Genomic DNA, 17487 nt, shown 5'->3' with positions numbered 1-17487 from the left:
TGGAGATACTCATACAGCTACATGGAGATACTCATACAGCTACATGGAGATACTCATACAGCTACATGGAGATACTCATACAGCTACATAGAGATACTCATACAGCTACATAGAGATACTCATACAGCTACATAGAGATACTCATACAGCTACATAGAGATACTCATACAGCTACATAGAGATACTCATACAGCTACATAGAGATACTCATACAGCTACATAGAGATACTCATACAGCTACATAGAGATACTCATACAGCTACATAGAGATACTCATACAGCTACATGGAGATACTCATACAGCTACATAGAGATACTCATACAGCTACATGGAGATACTCATACAGCTACATGGAGATACTCATACAGCTACATGGAGATACTCATACAGCTACATGGAGATACTCATACAGCTACATAGAGATACTCATACAGCTACATAGAGATACTCATACAGCTACATAGAGATACTCATACAGCTACATAGAGATACTCATACAGCTACATAGAGATACTCATACAGCTACATAGAGATACTCATACAGCTACATAGAGATACTCATACAGCTACATAGAGATACTCATACAGCTACATGGAGATACTCATACAGCTACATAGAGATACTCATACAGCTACATAGAGATACTCATACAGCTACATAGAGATACTCATACAGCTACATGGAGATACTCATACAGCTACATAGAGATACTCATACAGCTACATGGAGATACTCATACAGCTACATGGAGATACTCATACAGCTACATGGAGATACTCATACAGCTACATAGAGATACTCATACAGCTACATAGAGATACTCATACAGCTACATAGAGATACTCATACAGCTACATAGAGATACTCATACAGCTACATAGAGATACTCATACAGCTACATAGAGATACTCATACAGCTACATAGAGATACTCATACAGCTACATAGAGATACTCATACAGCTACATAGAGATACTCATACAGCTACATAGAGATACTCATACAGCTACATAGAGATACTCATACAGCTACATAGAGATACTCATACAGCTACATGGAGATACTCATACAGCTACATAGAGATACTCATACAGCTACATAGAGATACTCATACAGCTACATAGAGATACTCATACAGCTACATGGAGATACTCATACAGCTACATAGAGATACTCATACAGCTACATGGAGATACTCATACAGCTACATGGAGATACTCATACAGCTACATAGAGATACTCATACAGCTACATAGAGATACTCATACAGCTACATAGAGATACTCATACAGCTACATAGAGATACTCATACAGCTACATAGAGATACTCATACAGCTACATAGAGATACTCATACAGCTACATAGAGATACTCATACAGCTACATAGAGATACTCATACAGCTACATAGAGATACTCATACAGCTACATAGAGATACTCATACAGCTACATAGAGATACTCATACAGCTACATAGAGATACTCATACAGCTACATAGAGATACTCATACAGCTACATAGAGATACTCATACAGCTACATAGAGATACTCATACAGCTACATAGAGATACTCATACAGCTACATAGAGATACTCATACAGCTACATAGAGATACTCATACAGCTACATGGAGATACTCATACAGCTACATAGAGATACTCATACAGCTACATAGAGATACTCATACAGCTACATGGAGATACTCATACAGCTACATGGAGATACTCATACAGCTACATAGAGATACTCATACAGCTACATAGAGATACTCATACAGCTACATAGAGATACTCATACAGCTACATAGAGATACTCATACAGCTACATAGAGATACTCAGAGATACATAGAGATACTCATACAGCTACATAGAGATACTCATACAGCTACATGGAGATACTCATACAGCTACATGGAGATACTCATACAGCTACATAGAGATACTCATACAGCTACAGAGAGATACTCATACAGCTACATAGAGATACTCATACAGCTACATAGAGATACTCATACAGCTACATAGAGATACTCATACAGCTACATAGAGATACTCATACAGCTACATAGAGATACTCATACAGCTACATAGAGATACTCATACAGCTACGTAGAGATACTCATACAGCTACATAGAGATACTCATACAGCTACATAGAGATACTCATACAGCTACATGGAGATACTCATACAGCTACATAGAGATACTCATACAGCTACATGGAGATACTCATACAGCTACATAGAGATACTCATACAGCTACATAGAGATACTCATACAGCTACATGGAGATACTCATACAGCTACATAGAGATACTCATACAGCTACATGGAGATACTCATACAGCTACATAGAGATACTCATACAGCTACATAGAGATACTCATACAGCTACATAGAGATACTCATACAGCTACATAGAGATACTCATACAGCTACATGGAGATACTCATACAGCTACATAGAGATACTCATACAGCTACATAGAGATACTCATACAGCTACATAGAGATACTCATACAGCTACATGGAGATACTCATACAGCTACATAGAGATACTCATACAGCTACATAGAGATACTCATACAGCTACATAGAGATACTCATACAGCTACATAGAGATACTCATACAGCTACGTAGAGATACTCATACAGCTACATGGAGATACTCATACAGCTACATAGAGATACTCATACAGCTACATAGAGATACTCATACAGCTACATGGAGATACTCATACAGCTACGTAGAGATACTCATACAGCTACATAGAGATACTCATACAGCTACATAGAGATACTCATACAGCTACATAGAGATACTCATACAGCTACATAGAGATACTCATACAGCTACATAGAGATACTCAAAGAGATTCATTAACGGACCACGCACTCCTTCAACGGAGGAGGAGGAGGAACAGCGACACGCCACGAACTCTCTCTCTGTGCTGAGCCCTCTCGCCGTGACCCCAGCAGCAGCAGCAGCAGCAGCAGGCCACGACATCGTCGCGCTCTTCTTCTTCCACTCCGCACGTTGGCCACCGTGCTAATCGGAGGCCCACGTGGCCGCTGATGCCGCTGCCGCCGTTCTCAAGAGGAGGATCGCCGGCGAGAGGTGTGCGGCCCTGCGAGCGCTTTCTCCGCGTCGCTGCCGGAGCAAGGCTCCTCCACGGGAGGGGCATCTGGTTGGGGGGGGGGGCTCGCCTCTCGGAGGGTATTTGGCCTACTTTGCCAAAACACGCTGGCGCAAACATTACACAGCGTACCGAGAGCATCTAACCATACCGGAGAGAAGAAAACACGTCGCAGAATGTGGACGTAATTCTGTCATCATCAAACGGTGAATGTGTAAATGCATAACGTGCGTCACGTGATATGAATGAATTATAGTTGTAATTGTATCTGCTAACAATTGCTCGGTGCATTATTAATTTCCCTGCTGCAAGGGCTATGACCATCATCATCATCATCAGCCAGGGTCAGTCCACTGCTGGATGAAGGCCCTCCACCTGGCGGCCCCCTCACAGTCGAACGATGCAACAATGAACCCGTGGATGGAACCGGCACGCGCAAGGAGCAGATTTCGATGCTCCATCTCCCCACTGGGCCTCCTCTCGCACGTGACACATCCATTGGAAGCGGATGACATTCAAGAGCCATCTTGGCTCTTGTTAGAAGAGCATTTTAATTATTCAAATACTTTACTTTGTATAATTAATTAGAGTGTGCAGATACAATTATTGGTGTTTGCACAGTGCGGGTTATTAATCAAATTGTATGCAGCACGGCCAGGAACTGCAGATTGAAAATTGCATTTGTGGCATCGTCATCGCGGTGGTGACGACGACGACGATGATGATTACCTAAGGCCACTGCACGAGGCTTTCAGCAGGGAGATGCATCTGTTAATATTGTGCTTGCCGCGGCTGCTGCTGCTGCTGCGAACCCAGAAACGCGCCGCGCGTTCCACAATAACACGGTGGCCTGAACCGGTGGGGGGGGGGGTAAAAATGAGTGCAGGAGACATCGTTCTGTGAAGAAGGTCCCCCTTGCCGGAAGCGTCGCCGATGATTACGTTTTATTATTCATTTGAAAGAGCCACACGGCGTTCTAGACGAACGCGGTGTGTGTGTGTGTTCATTGATTTGTTATTGACGTTGTTAAATCGGATTTGACCACGGGGCAACTACGAGGCTGAAGATTTCCTTCGTGCGGCACTTTCAACAAAGCATTGTCACCACCCCATGATCAGCCATGATCAATCCGCTGCTGGATGCACGAGTAAGATCGGTAAATCCCATTGATTAGCGGATCGACCCCGTGAAGTAAACTAGAAAATAATTGACGGCTGTTGACTGACGTCAGTGTGCGTCTTGCGCGCGGGGCACACGTGGGGCACACGTGGGGCACACGTGGGGCACACGTGGGGCACACGTGGGGCACACGTGGGGCACACGTGGGGCACACGTGGGGCACACGTGGGGCACACGTGGGGCACACGTGGGGCACACGTGGGGCACACGTGGGGCACACGTGGGCAAAACAACTCAACTGTATTGATGCTCCTCCTGCCCTGCTATCTGTGCTCTACCCACTGCTGGATGAACGCCTCCCTCCCCGAGCAATCGCCGTACCTCGCGGTCCTGCGACGATGCAGCAACAACGACGACGCGACCACTGACCCGGCGCGCGATACGATTCCGTCGGTCGCCGCTCCGTCTCCACGGTGGACGATCCCCTCCACTCCCCCCCCCCCCCCCACCACGGGCGCATTCCCCCTCGCCTGGCTGCCACTCCATTCCTAGTCTTGACCCCCGGCGTGTCGTGGCCAATCCTCGCTTTGTCACAGCCGGTGACGGCGGTGTGGCCGGTGCGTGTTCTGTAGGCCGCCGTCTCGCGCCCTGCATGCTAATTAGGAGTGCCCCGGTCGACTTTGACCGCAATTCGATAAAATGTCATCGTGGCCCGGCGTCGCGAGTCCAATCATTCGTCTGTCCTTGTGGTGGCGTATTTACAATGCGCAGCGGAGTGAGCCTATAGCGGAGTGAACCTATAGCGGGGTGAACTTATTGCGGGGTGAACCTATAGCGGAGTGAACCTATAGCGGGGTGAACCTATAGCGGGGTGAACCTATAGCGGGGTGACCTATAGCGGAGTGAACCTATAGTGGAGTGAATCTGCAGCGGGGTGAACCTATAGCGGAGTGAACCTATAGCGGAGTGAATCTGCAGCGGAGTGAATCCTCAGCGGAGTGAATATTTATTGGAGCCCAATCTCTTCAAGTGAGACGCCGTCATGTCAGAAACCCGTCTCGAGACTTCCGCTTGTCTTGAGTGAACTCTGCTCAAGGTGTGCGCTCCCAGAAGGCCCGCGCGGCAGCGTAGGAAACGCGCGACGTCTCGTGTCAACGGAACTCAGCAACTCGGAGGAGGAGGTGGAGGAAGAGGCGGCGGTTGGACGCTGGTGCCCCCGTAACAAACAACTTGCTCTTTGTTTGGTGCGAGCATTTAGGCCGCGATCCAGAGCTTCACCGCGCCGGAATGATTTATCCATTCGGGACGCGCCAAGTGGTGTACAGTAGCAGCTCGCTGTGGAACGCGAGCGAGGGGCAGAGGAGAGAGTGAGAGGGGGGGGGTGGGGGTAGAGAGAGAGAGGTGGAGTGGGCAGGAAGACGCCATGCAGACTCGCGAACGCATTCATCCGATGTAAACGAAAATTGGTGGCGGGGGGGGAAGCGGGAGTGGGGGGTAATTTGATAACCCACAGTCTCGTGGAGCCGACAGCGGCGAGCTTCGTTCCGAGTGGGCTATTGATCGTCGTGCCGCCTGGTTTTGTCAATCCACTGCTGGATGACGCCCCCCCGCAGTGAACCTGCCAGCGTGGGGTCAAAGTTTGCAGCGTGCGGTTGGAACCGTTGGGCTCGGCGTTCCACGTTGGCCGGGTGCCCACGCCACGGTGCTCGGGGCGTTTGACCCTTGCTCTAAAGGCGCGCGAGTTCGATTCCCGCTCGGTGAGCTCGGGGACGTCTCGACGATGCCTCGCCGACTCGTGGGCCGCCGCCACCGCCGTGCTCGCCGCCCTCGCGTCGGCGTCTTGGCTCGACCTCAGCCCGCGGGTGTTCGCGGCCGATATTTACCGGTGGTCACTTTGTCAGGGGTTTGTTTTTTTTGTTGTTGTTAGGCCGTGTAACGATCCGGCCGATTTGTCACTTCGATCATCTTTCTCGGGGTTCCTACATACTTTGGTTGGTTGGTGTACGCGCCGTACTGCACACAAACGGTTTGGTGTGACCTCTGCAGCCACTGGAGGTGTGAGGCTCGCCTGGTGTCCCCGGTCTCACATCGCAGAGCCCCGTCTGCCTCCGCGTTTGTCCGTGTGCGCAAGCTGCCGCACCGATGGATATTTCTGTTCGTAGTCAGACGAGCGAGCCCGCGCGTCCTTCAGTCAGTCGTGACCGTCCGTCCGTCCCTCAAGCCAGCCAGCAAAACTTTTTTTCCTAATATGTGATGATCTTAAGGACATTTGTTGATCCTCGTTGGACTTTCACATTAAGCACTAATTACTTTGTACGTCGAAATGTACGTGACTACGACGTCCGACGTTTCGGTCCACGTGCCGGGAGCCTCCTCAGGAAACTGAATTCAGTTGGACAAACGCCACCGGAGCGCCGTGCAGAGCGAGCGTGAGAGCCTTCTCGGTCTCTGCCTGCTCTCCCTCTCGCCCCCTCCCCGTCTTCCAACGGCTCCACTTTGGAACTCCTCCAAGATGTTTCGTATATTTGCAAGGTCGTAAAGCAACGTGAATTCAATAAGTAGCTGTCGCCTCTCACCTATTGGGAATGTAGCCACGACCCCCACTCCCCCTCCCCCCACCCATTCACCACTTCCCCCCCCACTCCTCACCCATTCACCACTACCCCCCACTCCTCACCCATTCACCACAACCCCCCCCCCCACTCCTCACCCATTCACCACTACCCCCCACTCCTCACCCATTCACCACAACCCCCCCCCCACTCCTCACCCATTCACCACTACCCCCCACTCCTCACCCATTCACCACTACCCCCACACCTCACCCATTCACCACTACCCCCCCCCCACTCCTCACCCATTCACCACTACCCCCCCCCACTCCTCACCCATTCACCACTACCCCCCCCCCCACTCCTCACCCATATACCACTACCCCCCCCCACTCCTCACCCATTCACCACTACCCCCCCCCCCCACTCCTCACCCATTCACCACTACCCCCCCCACTCCTCACCCATTCACCACTACCCCCCCCACTCCTCACCCATTCACCACTACCCCCCACTCCTCACCCATTCACCACAACCCCCCCCCACTCCTCACCCAGTCACCACTACCCCCCCCGCCACTCCTCACCCAGTCACCCCTACCCCCCCCCACTCCTCACCTATTCGCCACTACCCCCCCCCCCCCCACTCCTCACCCAGTCACCACCACCCCCCCCCACTCCTTACTCAGTCACCACTACCCCCCCCCCCCACTCCTCACCCAGTCACCACTACCCCCCCCCCCCCACTCCTCACCTATTCGCCACTACCCCCCCCCCACTCCTCACCCAGTCACCACTACCCCCCCCCGCCACTCCTCACCCAGTCACCCCTACCCCCCCCCCACTCCTCACCTATTCGCCACTACCCCCCCCCCCCCCCACTCCTCACCCAGTCACCACCACCCCCCCCCCACTCCTTACCTATTCACCACTACCCCCCCCCCACTCCTCACCTATTCACCACTACCCCCCCCCACTCCTCACCCAGTCACCACTACCCCCCCCCCCCCCCCACTCCTCACCCAGTCACCACTACCCACGCTGGCCCCGCGATGGTCCGGCTCTGGCAGTGGGAAAGGGAATTTGAGAGACACCGTTCGGTGGCCGCCACGCTGCAGCGACTCATCGCACGGCACGACATCCACGATCACCGCATCACACGACATCCACGATCACCGCATCACACGACATCCACGATCACCGCATCACACGACATCCACGATCACCGCATCGCACGACATCCACGATCACCGCATCACACGACATCCACGATCACCGCATCACACGACATCCACGATCACCGCATCACACGGCACGACATCCACGATCACCGCATCACACGACATCCACGATCACCGCATCACATGACATCCACGATCACCGCATCACACGACATCCACGATCACCGCATCACACGGCACGACATCCAAGATCACCGCATCACACGACATCCACGATCACCGCATCACACGACATCCACGATCACCGCATCACATGACATCCACGATCACCGCATCACACGACATCCACGATCACCGCATCACATGACATCCACGATCACCGCATCACACGACATCCACGATCACCGCATCACATGACATCCACGATCACCGCATCACACGACATCCACGATCACCGCATCACATGACATCCACGATCACCGCATCACATGACATCCACGATCACCGCATCACACGACATCCACGATCACCGCATCACACGACATCCACGATCACCGCATCACACGACATCCACGATCACCGCATCACACGACATCCACGATCACCGCATCACACGGCACGACATCCACGATCACCGCATCACACGACATCCACGATCACCGCATCACACGACATCCACGATCACCGCATCACACGGCACGACATCCACGATCACCGCATCACACGACATCCACGATCACCGCATCACACGACATTCACGATCACCGCATCACATGACATCCACGATCACCGCATCACACGACACGACATCCACGATCACCGCATCACACGACATCCACGATCACCGCATCACACGACATCCACGATCACCGCATCACACGGCATGACATCCACGATCACCGCATCACACGGCATGACATCCACGATCACCGCATCACACGACATCCACGATCACCGCATCACACGACATCCACGATCACCGCATCACACGACATCCACGATCACCGCATCACACGGCACGACATCCACGATCACCGCATCACACGACATCCACGATCACCGCATCACACGACATCCACGATCACCGCATCACACGGCACGACATCCACGATCACCGCATCACACGACATGACATCCACGATCACCGCATCACACGACATCCACGATCACCGCATCACACGACATCCACGATCACCGCATCACACGGCACGACATCCACGATCACCGCATCACACGGCATGACATCCACGATCACCGCATCACACGACATCCACGATCACCGCATCACACGACATCCACGATCACCGCATCACACGACACGACATCCACGATCACCGCATCGCGTGTTTCCTTAAATCTCGTTAAGTCGAAATTAAATGGGTGTATTGATTATTTTCTTGTTGTTGTTGCTGTTGTGTAATATTTACGGAAGGAACACAGCGCCAATTAACGTGAGTGCTTTACCAGTCGTGTGCCCACGGGTGATCGATGGCCCACAGGGGAATTCGCTCTCCTTTCACTTTTCCAGCCTCTCTCCACTCCCTCGGAATTTTTTGAGACTGCACGAGGAGGAATCCGATGGGCCACAAAGCTCTTTTTCACAGATGCCGAGCAGGGGCGGCTCAGAAAGTTACAAGAACAAACAGTCCAGTGTGTAGGCGGCAGCGCGAGTCGTGACGGCTCGTAGGATCGCAGCGGTCGGCGGACTTGTGGCGAGCCTCACGTCGAGTGATCGTGCAGATGAAGATCGCGTGTTCGTACTGGGAAGTCGAGTATTGTACTGCAAATCACAACAGCGAAATCGGAACAACACGATTATTCTGTATCGCAAAATGCAATTCCAAAACAGCGTAGCTCCTTCTAGCTGAGGCCCACTCTGCCAGCGGTGGCGTGAGCCAGCACTTGCAGGGCTGCGCCTTTACCTTTACAATGAGCGCACAAGGTCACAGGGCACCTTGGTCGCGACGGGCTCTGGATGCGCCGTGGGACGCTGCTATACCACAGGGCCTCATGTCGGCGAGTATCGCTCCGTGCCCAACGCAGGAGGTGATTCGGTGTCATTAGTTTCCGAGGATGCCTGTAACTTTTATTTATTTATTCGTCGTCACGCCCGGGTTTGTAAGACGCAAGTGGCACACAAGGGGCACGCAAGCGGCTCGTGACCCTGGGATTATCCTCGAGTCTCCCGCGACGCAGTTGCACGTGCGGTGCCAACGTGACACATCGTGTGTGAGCGTGTGAGAATGGGGAGTGGTGGCGCAGCGGTTAGCGCGCTGCGCTACGAACCCCGCGACCCGAGTTCGATTCCCGCTCATGGTCAACACCAGTGACGATTATCTGATTCGGTCCTGGGCCTCCCCTAGGTCGACTCGGTCTCAAATGAGTACCTGATGCGGTGTTTAAACATCGCCACTGGAGAGATAAAGGCGGCCGGACGTGGTGCTGGCCACCCACCCCCTCTTGTGCTGTGCTGGCATTCATAGGTGCTCGCTAACAGCACTTTCCCCAACGGACTGTTAAGGCTACACGGGGGATCTTTGTGAGTGTGGTCGCGGCATCGCGGCATGTGACGAAGGATCCATCCGCAAATATCTCCGAGCGGCCGGAGCACAGCCCGCGCAAGCGGATACCACAGAGCTACCTCTGAGGCCCCTTCTTAGAGCCGTGCCACTCTGCTCCAAGTTTCTGCAGCAGCGTTTGTGTTTAGCGAGCCAAATCGGGAGCGGCTTCGGCCTTGGTGGTTCTCACCGGCGGTGCTGTGCCGTGTCGCCGCAGTACGAGTTCAAGGCGAAGAACATCAAGAAGAAGAAGGTCTGCATCGCGGTGTCCGTCGACGGGGTGAAGGTGGCGCTCCGCAAGAAGCCGGCGGCGCTCCGCAAGATGACGGTAACACGGGGACACTGCCCCCTCACCACTCACACTCACCACTCACACTCACCACTCACACTGCCCCCTCACCACACCACAAACACTCACCACTCACACTGCCCCCTCACCACTCACACTGCCCACTGCCCCCTCACCACACACACTGCACCCTCACCACTCACACTGCCCCCTCACCACTCACACTGCCCCCTCACCACTCACACTCACCACTCACACTCACCACTCACACTGCCCCCTCACCACACACACTGCCCCCTCACCACACACACTGCCTCCTCACCACGCACACTGCTGTTAGCCAGCACCTATGAGGGCCAGAACGGGTGGCCAGCAATACGCCCGACCGCCTTTGTCTCCCTAGTGGCAATGTTTTTACACATGGCACCAGGTACTCAATTGAGGCTGAGTCAACCTAGGGGAGGAGGCCCGGGACAGGTTCAGATAATCGTCACTGGTGTTGGCCGTAAGCAGCAATCGAACTCGGGTCGCCGGATTCATAGTGCAGCGCGCTAACCGCTACACCACCGCTCCCCACTCAGACACACACACACGCAGGCACACACCCACTGACACACACCCACTGACACACACCCACTGACACGCACCCACTGACACGCACCCACTGACACGCACCCACTCACACTCACGCACTCACACGCACCCACTCACACTCACGCACTGACACACACCCACTGACACGCACCCACTCACACTCACTCACTGACACACACCCACTGACACACACCCACTGACACACACCCACTGAAACACACCCACCCACACACACCCACTCACACGCACGCGCTAGGACAATTATATCCTCTGTCCTGCAGCCTGTTGGGGCAAAGTTCTGGTTTTAACGAGCACCTGTCAGGGCCAGCAGGGTCTTCACACACACGTGCAGACAATTACATTGTTTACAAACACCCCGACGATAACACACACACACAGTCACACCAAACACACACACGGTCACACCAAACAGACGCACGCGCAAGCACGCGCATGCTCGTCAACACGACATCACAATCTCAACCCTCTCTCTCTGGCCTATGTTAAGGACCTTGCATTGCTGGCTGGAGATATTTTTAAAAGGGTTTTTTTTTTGCCCCCATCAGAACTTCACCAGTAAGTAGTGCATCACCTTGTGTTAGACCCCCCCCCCAGCCTCCTCCGACTCGACCTTCAGCGCCACCACACCACGCTGATGAGACCCAGAGAAGTCGACAGCGGCTCCCTGTTTGCCGGTTCGGGAAAGAATCCATATTTGAAAACGTCGACCCACATGTGAGAGACGATGACGATGTGTGAGACGCATCGGAGGGCTGCTGTGTGACGCTGCTACAGACTCAGATGTCACCACCCCCCACTCGCCCCCCCCCGTGTCTCTCGCCGTGCAGAAGAAGGAGTGGGCGTGGGATGAAAGCAAGATGCTGGTGATGCATGACCCCATCTACCGGTGGGTGGTGGCTTCCGTGACCTTTACAAGCGCGCCCACACACACACACTCACTCCCCTCACACACACACAAACTCACTCCCCCCACACACAGACGCACATTCCCCCCACACACACACGCACACTCCCCCCACACACACACACTCCTCCCACACACACACACTCCCCACACACAATCACTCCCCCACACACACACGCACACTCCCCCCACACACACACACTCCCCCCACACACACACTCCCCCCCACACACAATCACTCCCCCACACACACACGCACACTCCCCCCACACACACACACTCCCCCCACACACACACACTCCCCCCCACACACACACACTCCCCCCCACACACACACACACTCCCCCCACACACACACTCCCCCCCACACACACTCCCCCCCACACACACATTCCCCCCACACACACACTCCCCCCCACACACACACTCCCCCCCACACACACACACACTCCCCCCCACACACACTCCCCCCCACACACACACTCCCCCCCCACACACACACTCCCCCCCACACACACACTCCCCCCCACACACACACACTCCCCCCCACACACACACACTCCCCCCACACACACACACTCCCCCCCACACACACATGCACACTCCCCCCACACACACACACACTCCCCCCCACACACACACATGCACACTCCCCCCCACACACACACACTCCCCCCCACACACACACACTCCCCCCCACACACACACTCCCCCACACACACACACACTCCCCCCCACACACACACACTCCCCCCCACACACACACACTCCCCCCCACACACACACACTCCCCCCACACACACACTCCCCCCCACACACACACACTCCCCCCCACACACACACACTCCCCCCCACACACACACTCCCCCACACACACACACACTCCTCCCCACACACACACACTCCCCCCCACACACACACACTCCCCCCCACACACACACACTCCCCCCCACACACACACACTCCCCCCACACACACACTCCCCCCCACACACACACACTCCCCCCCACACACACACACTCCCCCCCACACACACACACACACGCACACTCAGGACAAGGAACCGGCGAGGATAGAAGTCGCCACGAGCCGTTCCCGGAAACCAGGCTCAGGGTCACTGGGTTCGTCTTGCAGTGCGTGCTAAACACTGCGCCACACACACGTACGTACGTACTAACGCGTACACGCAACAAAGAACCCTCTGATAGCCACACGGAACGATGTTAGTGAAAACCTATCAAGGCCAGCACAACGCCGCCTAGTTACCTTCATCTCCCCAGCGCTGATGTTTACACACGAACTCCGATTAACACGGTTGGCTACGTACGGTGTGAAACAAGTTCGACGTACATACATCTCATCGGTCAAAGGTCATCGGTGGTGCATAACTCACCATCTCCACGCGAGGTCCCTGGTTGCTACCAGTCCGAATGAGCCCTTGTTGTGTGACAAAAATAGCAACATTTAATCTGACGCACAGAGGGACGCATGACGTTGCCTACCGTGTACTCGCGTTTGCTGTCGGTCTTCCATTCTACCGCTTTCCATGCAAAGGTCGAAAGCGCTCGTACATGACTCCTGTCCCTCCGTCGGTTTGTAACGCGCACGCGGTCGCGGTAACTCTCGTGACGATCATCCCGTCCGGACCAAACTTTAACGCCGAGTGGCGATGCTGTTCAGCACTTGCCCCATTGTCAACCGGCCACGTTGATCAACGCCGCGTTGCCTGAGACTTGGGAAACTAAGAAAAGAAAGAAAAAAACCAGCGCCAAAAGGCCTCTTGGCAGGCAACCTGCCGGGCATTGCCCCGACAGCCACCGGGGACAAACGCGCGTTGAGCATCCCTGCGTGGGCCCCATCCCTCTTCCTCGTTCCCTATTTGTCCCTCTTCTAAGCGTGGAAGAGTAGGCCAAATACCCCTCCAGACGGTCTCTCTAGCGTCGCGCTTCGCCTTTGCCATAGTAAAGTAAAAAAAAAACATGAAACGTGACGTCTTCTCCTCCCGCCCCAACGACGCCGACGGCCGCCACTGCTGCCGCCAGGATCTTCTACGTGTCGCACGACTCGCAGGACCTCAAGATCTTCAGCTACATCGCACGCGACGGCACCAGCAACGTCTTCCGCTGCAACGTCTTCAAGTCCAAGAAGAAGGTGAGGGGGGGGGGACGCACGGGGGTCCCGACGCCGGGCGCGGCTCGTGCACCACCCCCCACTGTCCATCCCCCCCACCGCCGCCCCCAGTATGTAAATAAACAGGGACATAAAGGTCTAATAACTTGGACGTAACGATAAGTCAACTGGCGAGCCCGAGGGCGGCGTCATTCTGCCGACTCGCTCGTCATTGGCGACGGTGGCCCCGGCTCCCCTTGCCACGCGTTCACCACCCCCCCCCCGTGCACTCCCCACCACCTCCACCAGCCCCACCGCCTCCACCACCCCCACCGCCTCTACCACCTCCACCGCCACCACCACCTCCACCACCCCCACTGCCTCCACTGCCTCGCCCACCTCCACCCCCACCACCTCCACCGCCTGCACCACCCCCACCACGTCCACTGCCTCCACCGCCTCCACCACCTCCACCGCCTCCACCGCCTCACCCACCACCCCCACCACCTCCACCGCCTCCACCACCTCCACCACCTCCACCGCCTCCACCACCTCCACCACCCCCACCACGTCCACTGCCTCCACCGCCTCCACCGCCTCCACCGCCTCACCCACCTCCACCACCCCCACCACGTCCACCGCCTCCACCACCTCCACCACCTCCACCGCCTCCACCACCTCCACCACCTCCACCGCCTCCACCGCCTCACCCACCACCGCCTCCACCGCCCCCACCGCCTCCACCGCCTCACCCACCACCACCACCCCCACCACCCCCACCACCTCCATGCGTGACCCCGCCGCCCGCGTGCCTTGCAGTCGCACGCGATGCGCGTGGTGCGCACCGTGGGGCAGGCGTTCGAGGTGTGCCACAAGCTGAGCGTGCAGCACGCGCAGCACGTGCCCGACGGGGACACCGACAAGGGCCCGCTCGGCGGCGGTACGTACGCACGTGTGCGTGTGTGCGTGTGTGCGCGCGTGTGTGCGCGTGTGTGTGCGTGTGTGTGTGTCTGTGTGTGCGTGTGTGCATGTGTGCGTGTGTGCGTGTGTGTGTGTGTGTGTGCGTGTGTGTGCGCGTGTGTGCGCGTGTGTGCGCGTGTGTGCGCGTGTGTGTGTGTGTCACGGGGCGTGAGGGTGCCTGAGGGCGTGAGGGGGCATAAGGGTGCATGACGGTGATGGTGGTGATGGTGGTTGATGGTGGTGATGGTGGTGATGGTGGTGGTGGTGATGACGATGATGGTAGTGGTGATGGTGGTGGTGATGGTAGCAGTATGGTGGTGGTGATGATGGTGGTGATGGTAGTGGTGGTGGTGGTGATGGTGGTGGTGATGGTGGTGGTGACGGTGGTGACGGTGGTGACGGTGGTGACGGTGGTGACGGTGGTGACGGTGGTGACGGTGGTGGTGATGGTGGCAGTAGCGATGACCGTATCGGCACTCGCAGCTAACGGCACGGCCGCGCTCATGCCGGCCGGGGAGGCAGTGGAGACGGACATCGATGCCGAGGACGGCCCCTCGCCCGTGGGGCTCTCCGAGCCGGCACGGCGGCCGGGGCTCACCGACCTGGACACGACGGAGCCGCACGCACAGACGCCGGCACAGGTGGCACGGAGCGTGGGGAGCGTTGGAATTCATCGATTCGGTTAAGAAGCACATCATGACAATGATGTGCCTCGTGTCACGGTATTGGTCATCATCGTTGTGATGCTGAAGATATTGTTGACAATGTTAAGGATCGAGATTGTGATCACGGTCGAGGTAAAGATGATTGCGATGATGATGGTGATCAAACTGGAGAACCAAATGATGATGGTGATGGTGCTCAAGGCTAACGTACTTATTGGCCCCCCCCTCTCTTCTGTACCGTCTCCCCTTCCTGACCCCCCCCAACCCCCACCGGCCCCCCCGCTCCGTGCGATGTGGCCACAGGGCCTCCCACCGGCCTCTCCCCAAGCGGCGTCTGCTCCGCACCTGGGCATGGGCTCTTCTCCCAGCATGCCCCTCTCCACGCACCACCAGATCCAGCTGCTGCAGCAGCAGCTGCTGCAGCAACAGCAGCAGACGCAGGTGGCCGTGGCGCAGGTAACCGGCTACCACCACCGCACCACCACCGCACCACCACCGCACCACCACCGCACCACCGGCACCACCACCGCACCGACTCACCACCACCGCCCTTGAATCCCTGAGCAAAGCGGGGTCAAGTGCTTGGGTTTGGTAATCTAGACGAGCGGGGGGCTTGCCGGGTGTTGTCGGCGCGAGGCTGCGAGGCCGGGATGTGGCAGCTCCGAGTGCCACCCCCTCGTGCACAGCGCTGTGCCCGGCGTTCCCCGGGGTCTCCGGCGCTCTGCCGCTGCGCGTGCCAGGGCGGGCGGCGTCGTGGCGCGCTAGCCGCCCAGACGAGGGCCTTGTGCAGGACGCGGCGAGACGGGAAGGGGGCCGGCAGTCGCGATGATGACGACGATGACTGACAACGATGATGATGAAGACTTTAACGTCGATGACGTTGTTCTGGCCGCAGGTGCAGCTGCTCAAGGACCAGCTGAGTGCCGAGTGCGCGGCGCGCATGGAGGCACAGGCCCGCACGCACCAGCTGCTGCTGCAGAACCGCGACCTTCTGGGTCACGTGAGCGCCCTCGTCAAAGAGATCCAGGGCCTGGAGATCAGCCTGGCCCAGCACACCGGCAGTACGGCATCGCAACCCCTAACACCATCATCATATCCACCAATGTCTGCTCCACCGGGGAGATAAATGTCATTGTTGTAATCTCCACGGTCATCGCCATCTCCACTGCTATTATCGCCGATATGAATGCAACGATCATCAGCGTAACAACCATCAGAAAGGTAAACCGTGTTCACTGTCATCATCGCGGCCACGCTTTGCGATGGGGCCCAGTAGCTGGGGGGAGGTCAAGTCCGACTTCTCTCAAGACAATCACCAACATCACCGGTGTCATCACCATCACCGCCACGACCATCACAACCACCACAACCTCTGACATCTACAACACCTCGCCCACCA

General features: G+C 55.8%; 1 protein-coding gene across 1 annotated transcript in view; it reads left to right on the top strand.

Annotated features, from left to right (window-relative positions):
• Positions 1 to 17487, top strand: part of LOC144724193 (carboxyl-terminal PDZ ligand of neuronal nitric oxide synthase protein-like) — a 43425-nt gene that overhangs the window by 23520 nt on the left and 2418 nt on the right. The window contains exons 3-9 of the mRNA XM_078603109.1: positions 10764 to 10874; positions 12278 to 12336; positions 14397 to 14505; positions 15283 to 15403; positions 15907 to 16064; positions 16392 to 16544; positions 16984 to 17149. Coding sequence (XP_078459235.1) covers positions 10764 to 10874; positions 12278 to 12336; positions 14397 to 14505; positions 15283 to 15403; positions 15907 to 16064; positions 16392 to 16544; positions 16984 to 17149 — 877 coding nt within the window. The remainder of the gene's footprint in view (positions 1 to 10763; positions 10875 to 12277; positions 12337 to 14396; positions 14506 to 15282; positions 15404 to 15906; positions 16065 to 16391; positions 16545 to 16983; positions 17150 to 17487) is intronic.

Source organism: Lampetra planeri, chromosome 20 (genome assembly GCF_965212315.1).
Source record: "Lampetra planeri chromosome 20, kcLamPlan1.2.h2, whole genome shotgun sequence".
Classification (NCBI taxonomy): domain Eukaryota; kingdom Metazoa; phylum Chordata; class Hyperoartia; order Petromyzontiformes; family Petromyzontidae; genus Lampetra; species Lampetra planeri.
The sequence above is the reverse complement of the archived record's forward strand: the minus strand, read 5'-3'. Positions and strand labels throughout refer to the sequence as shown.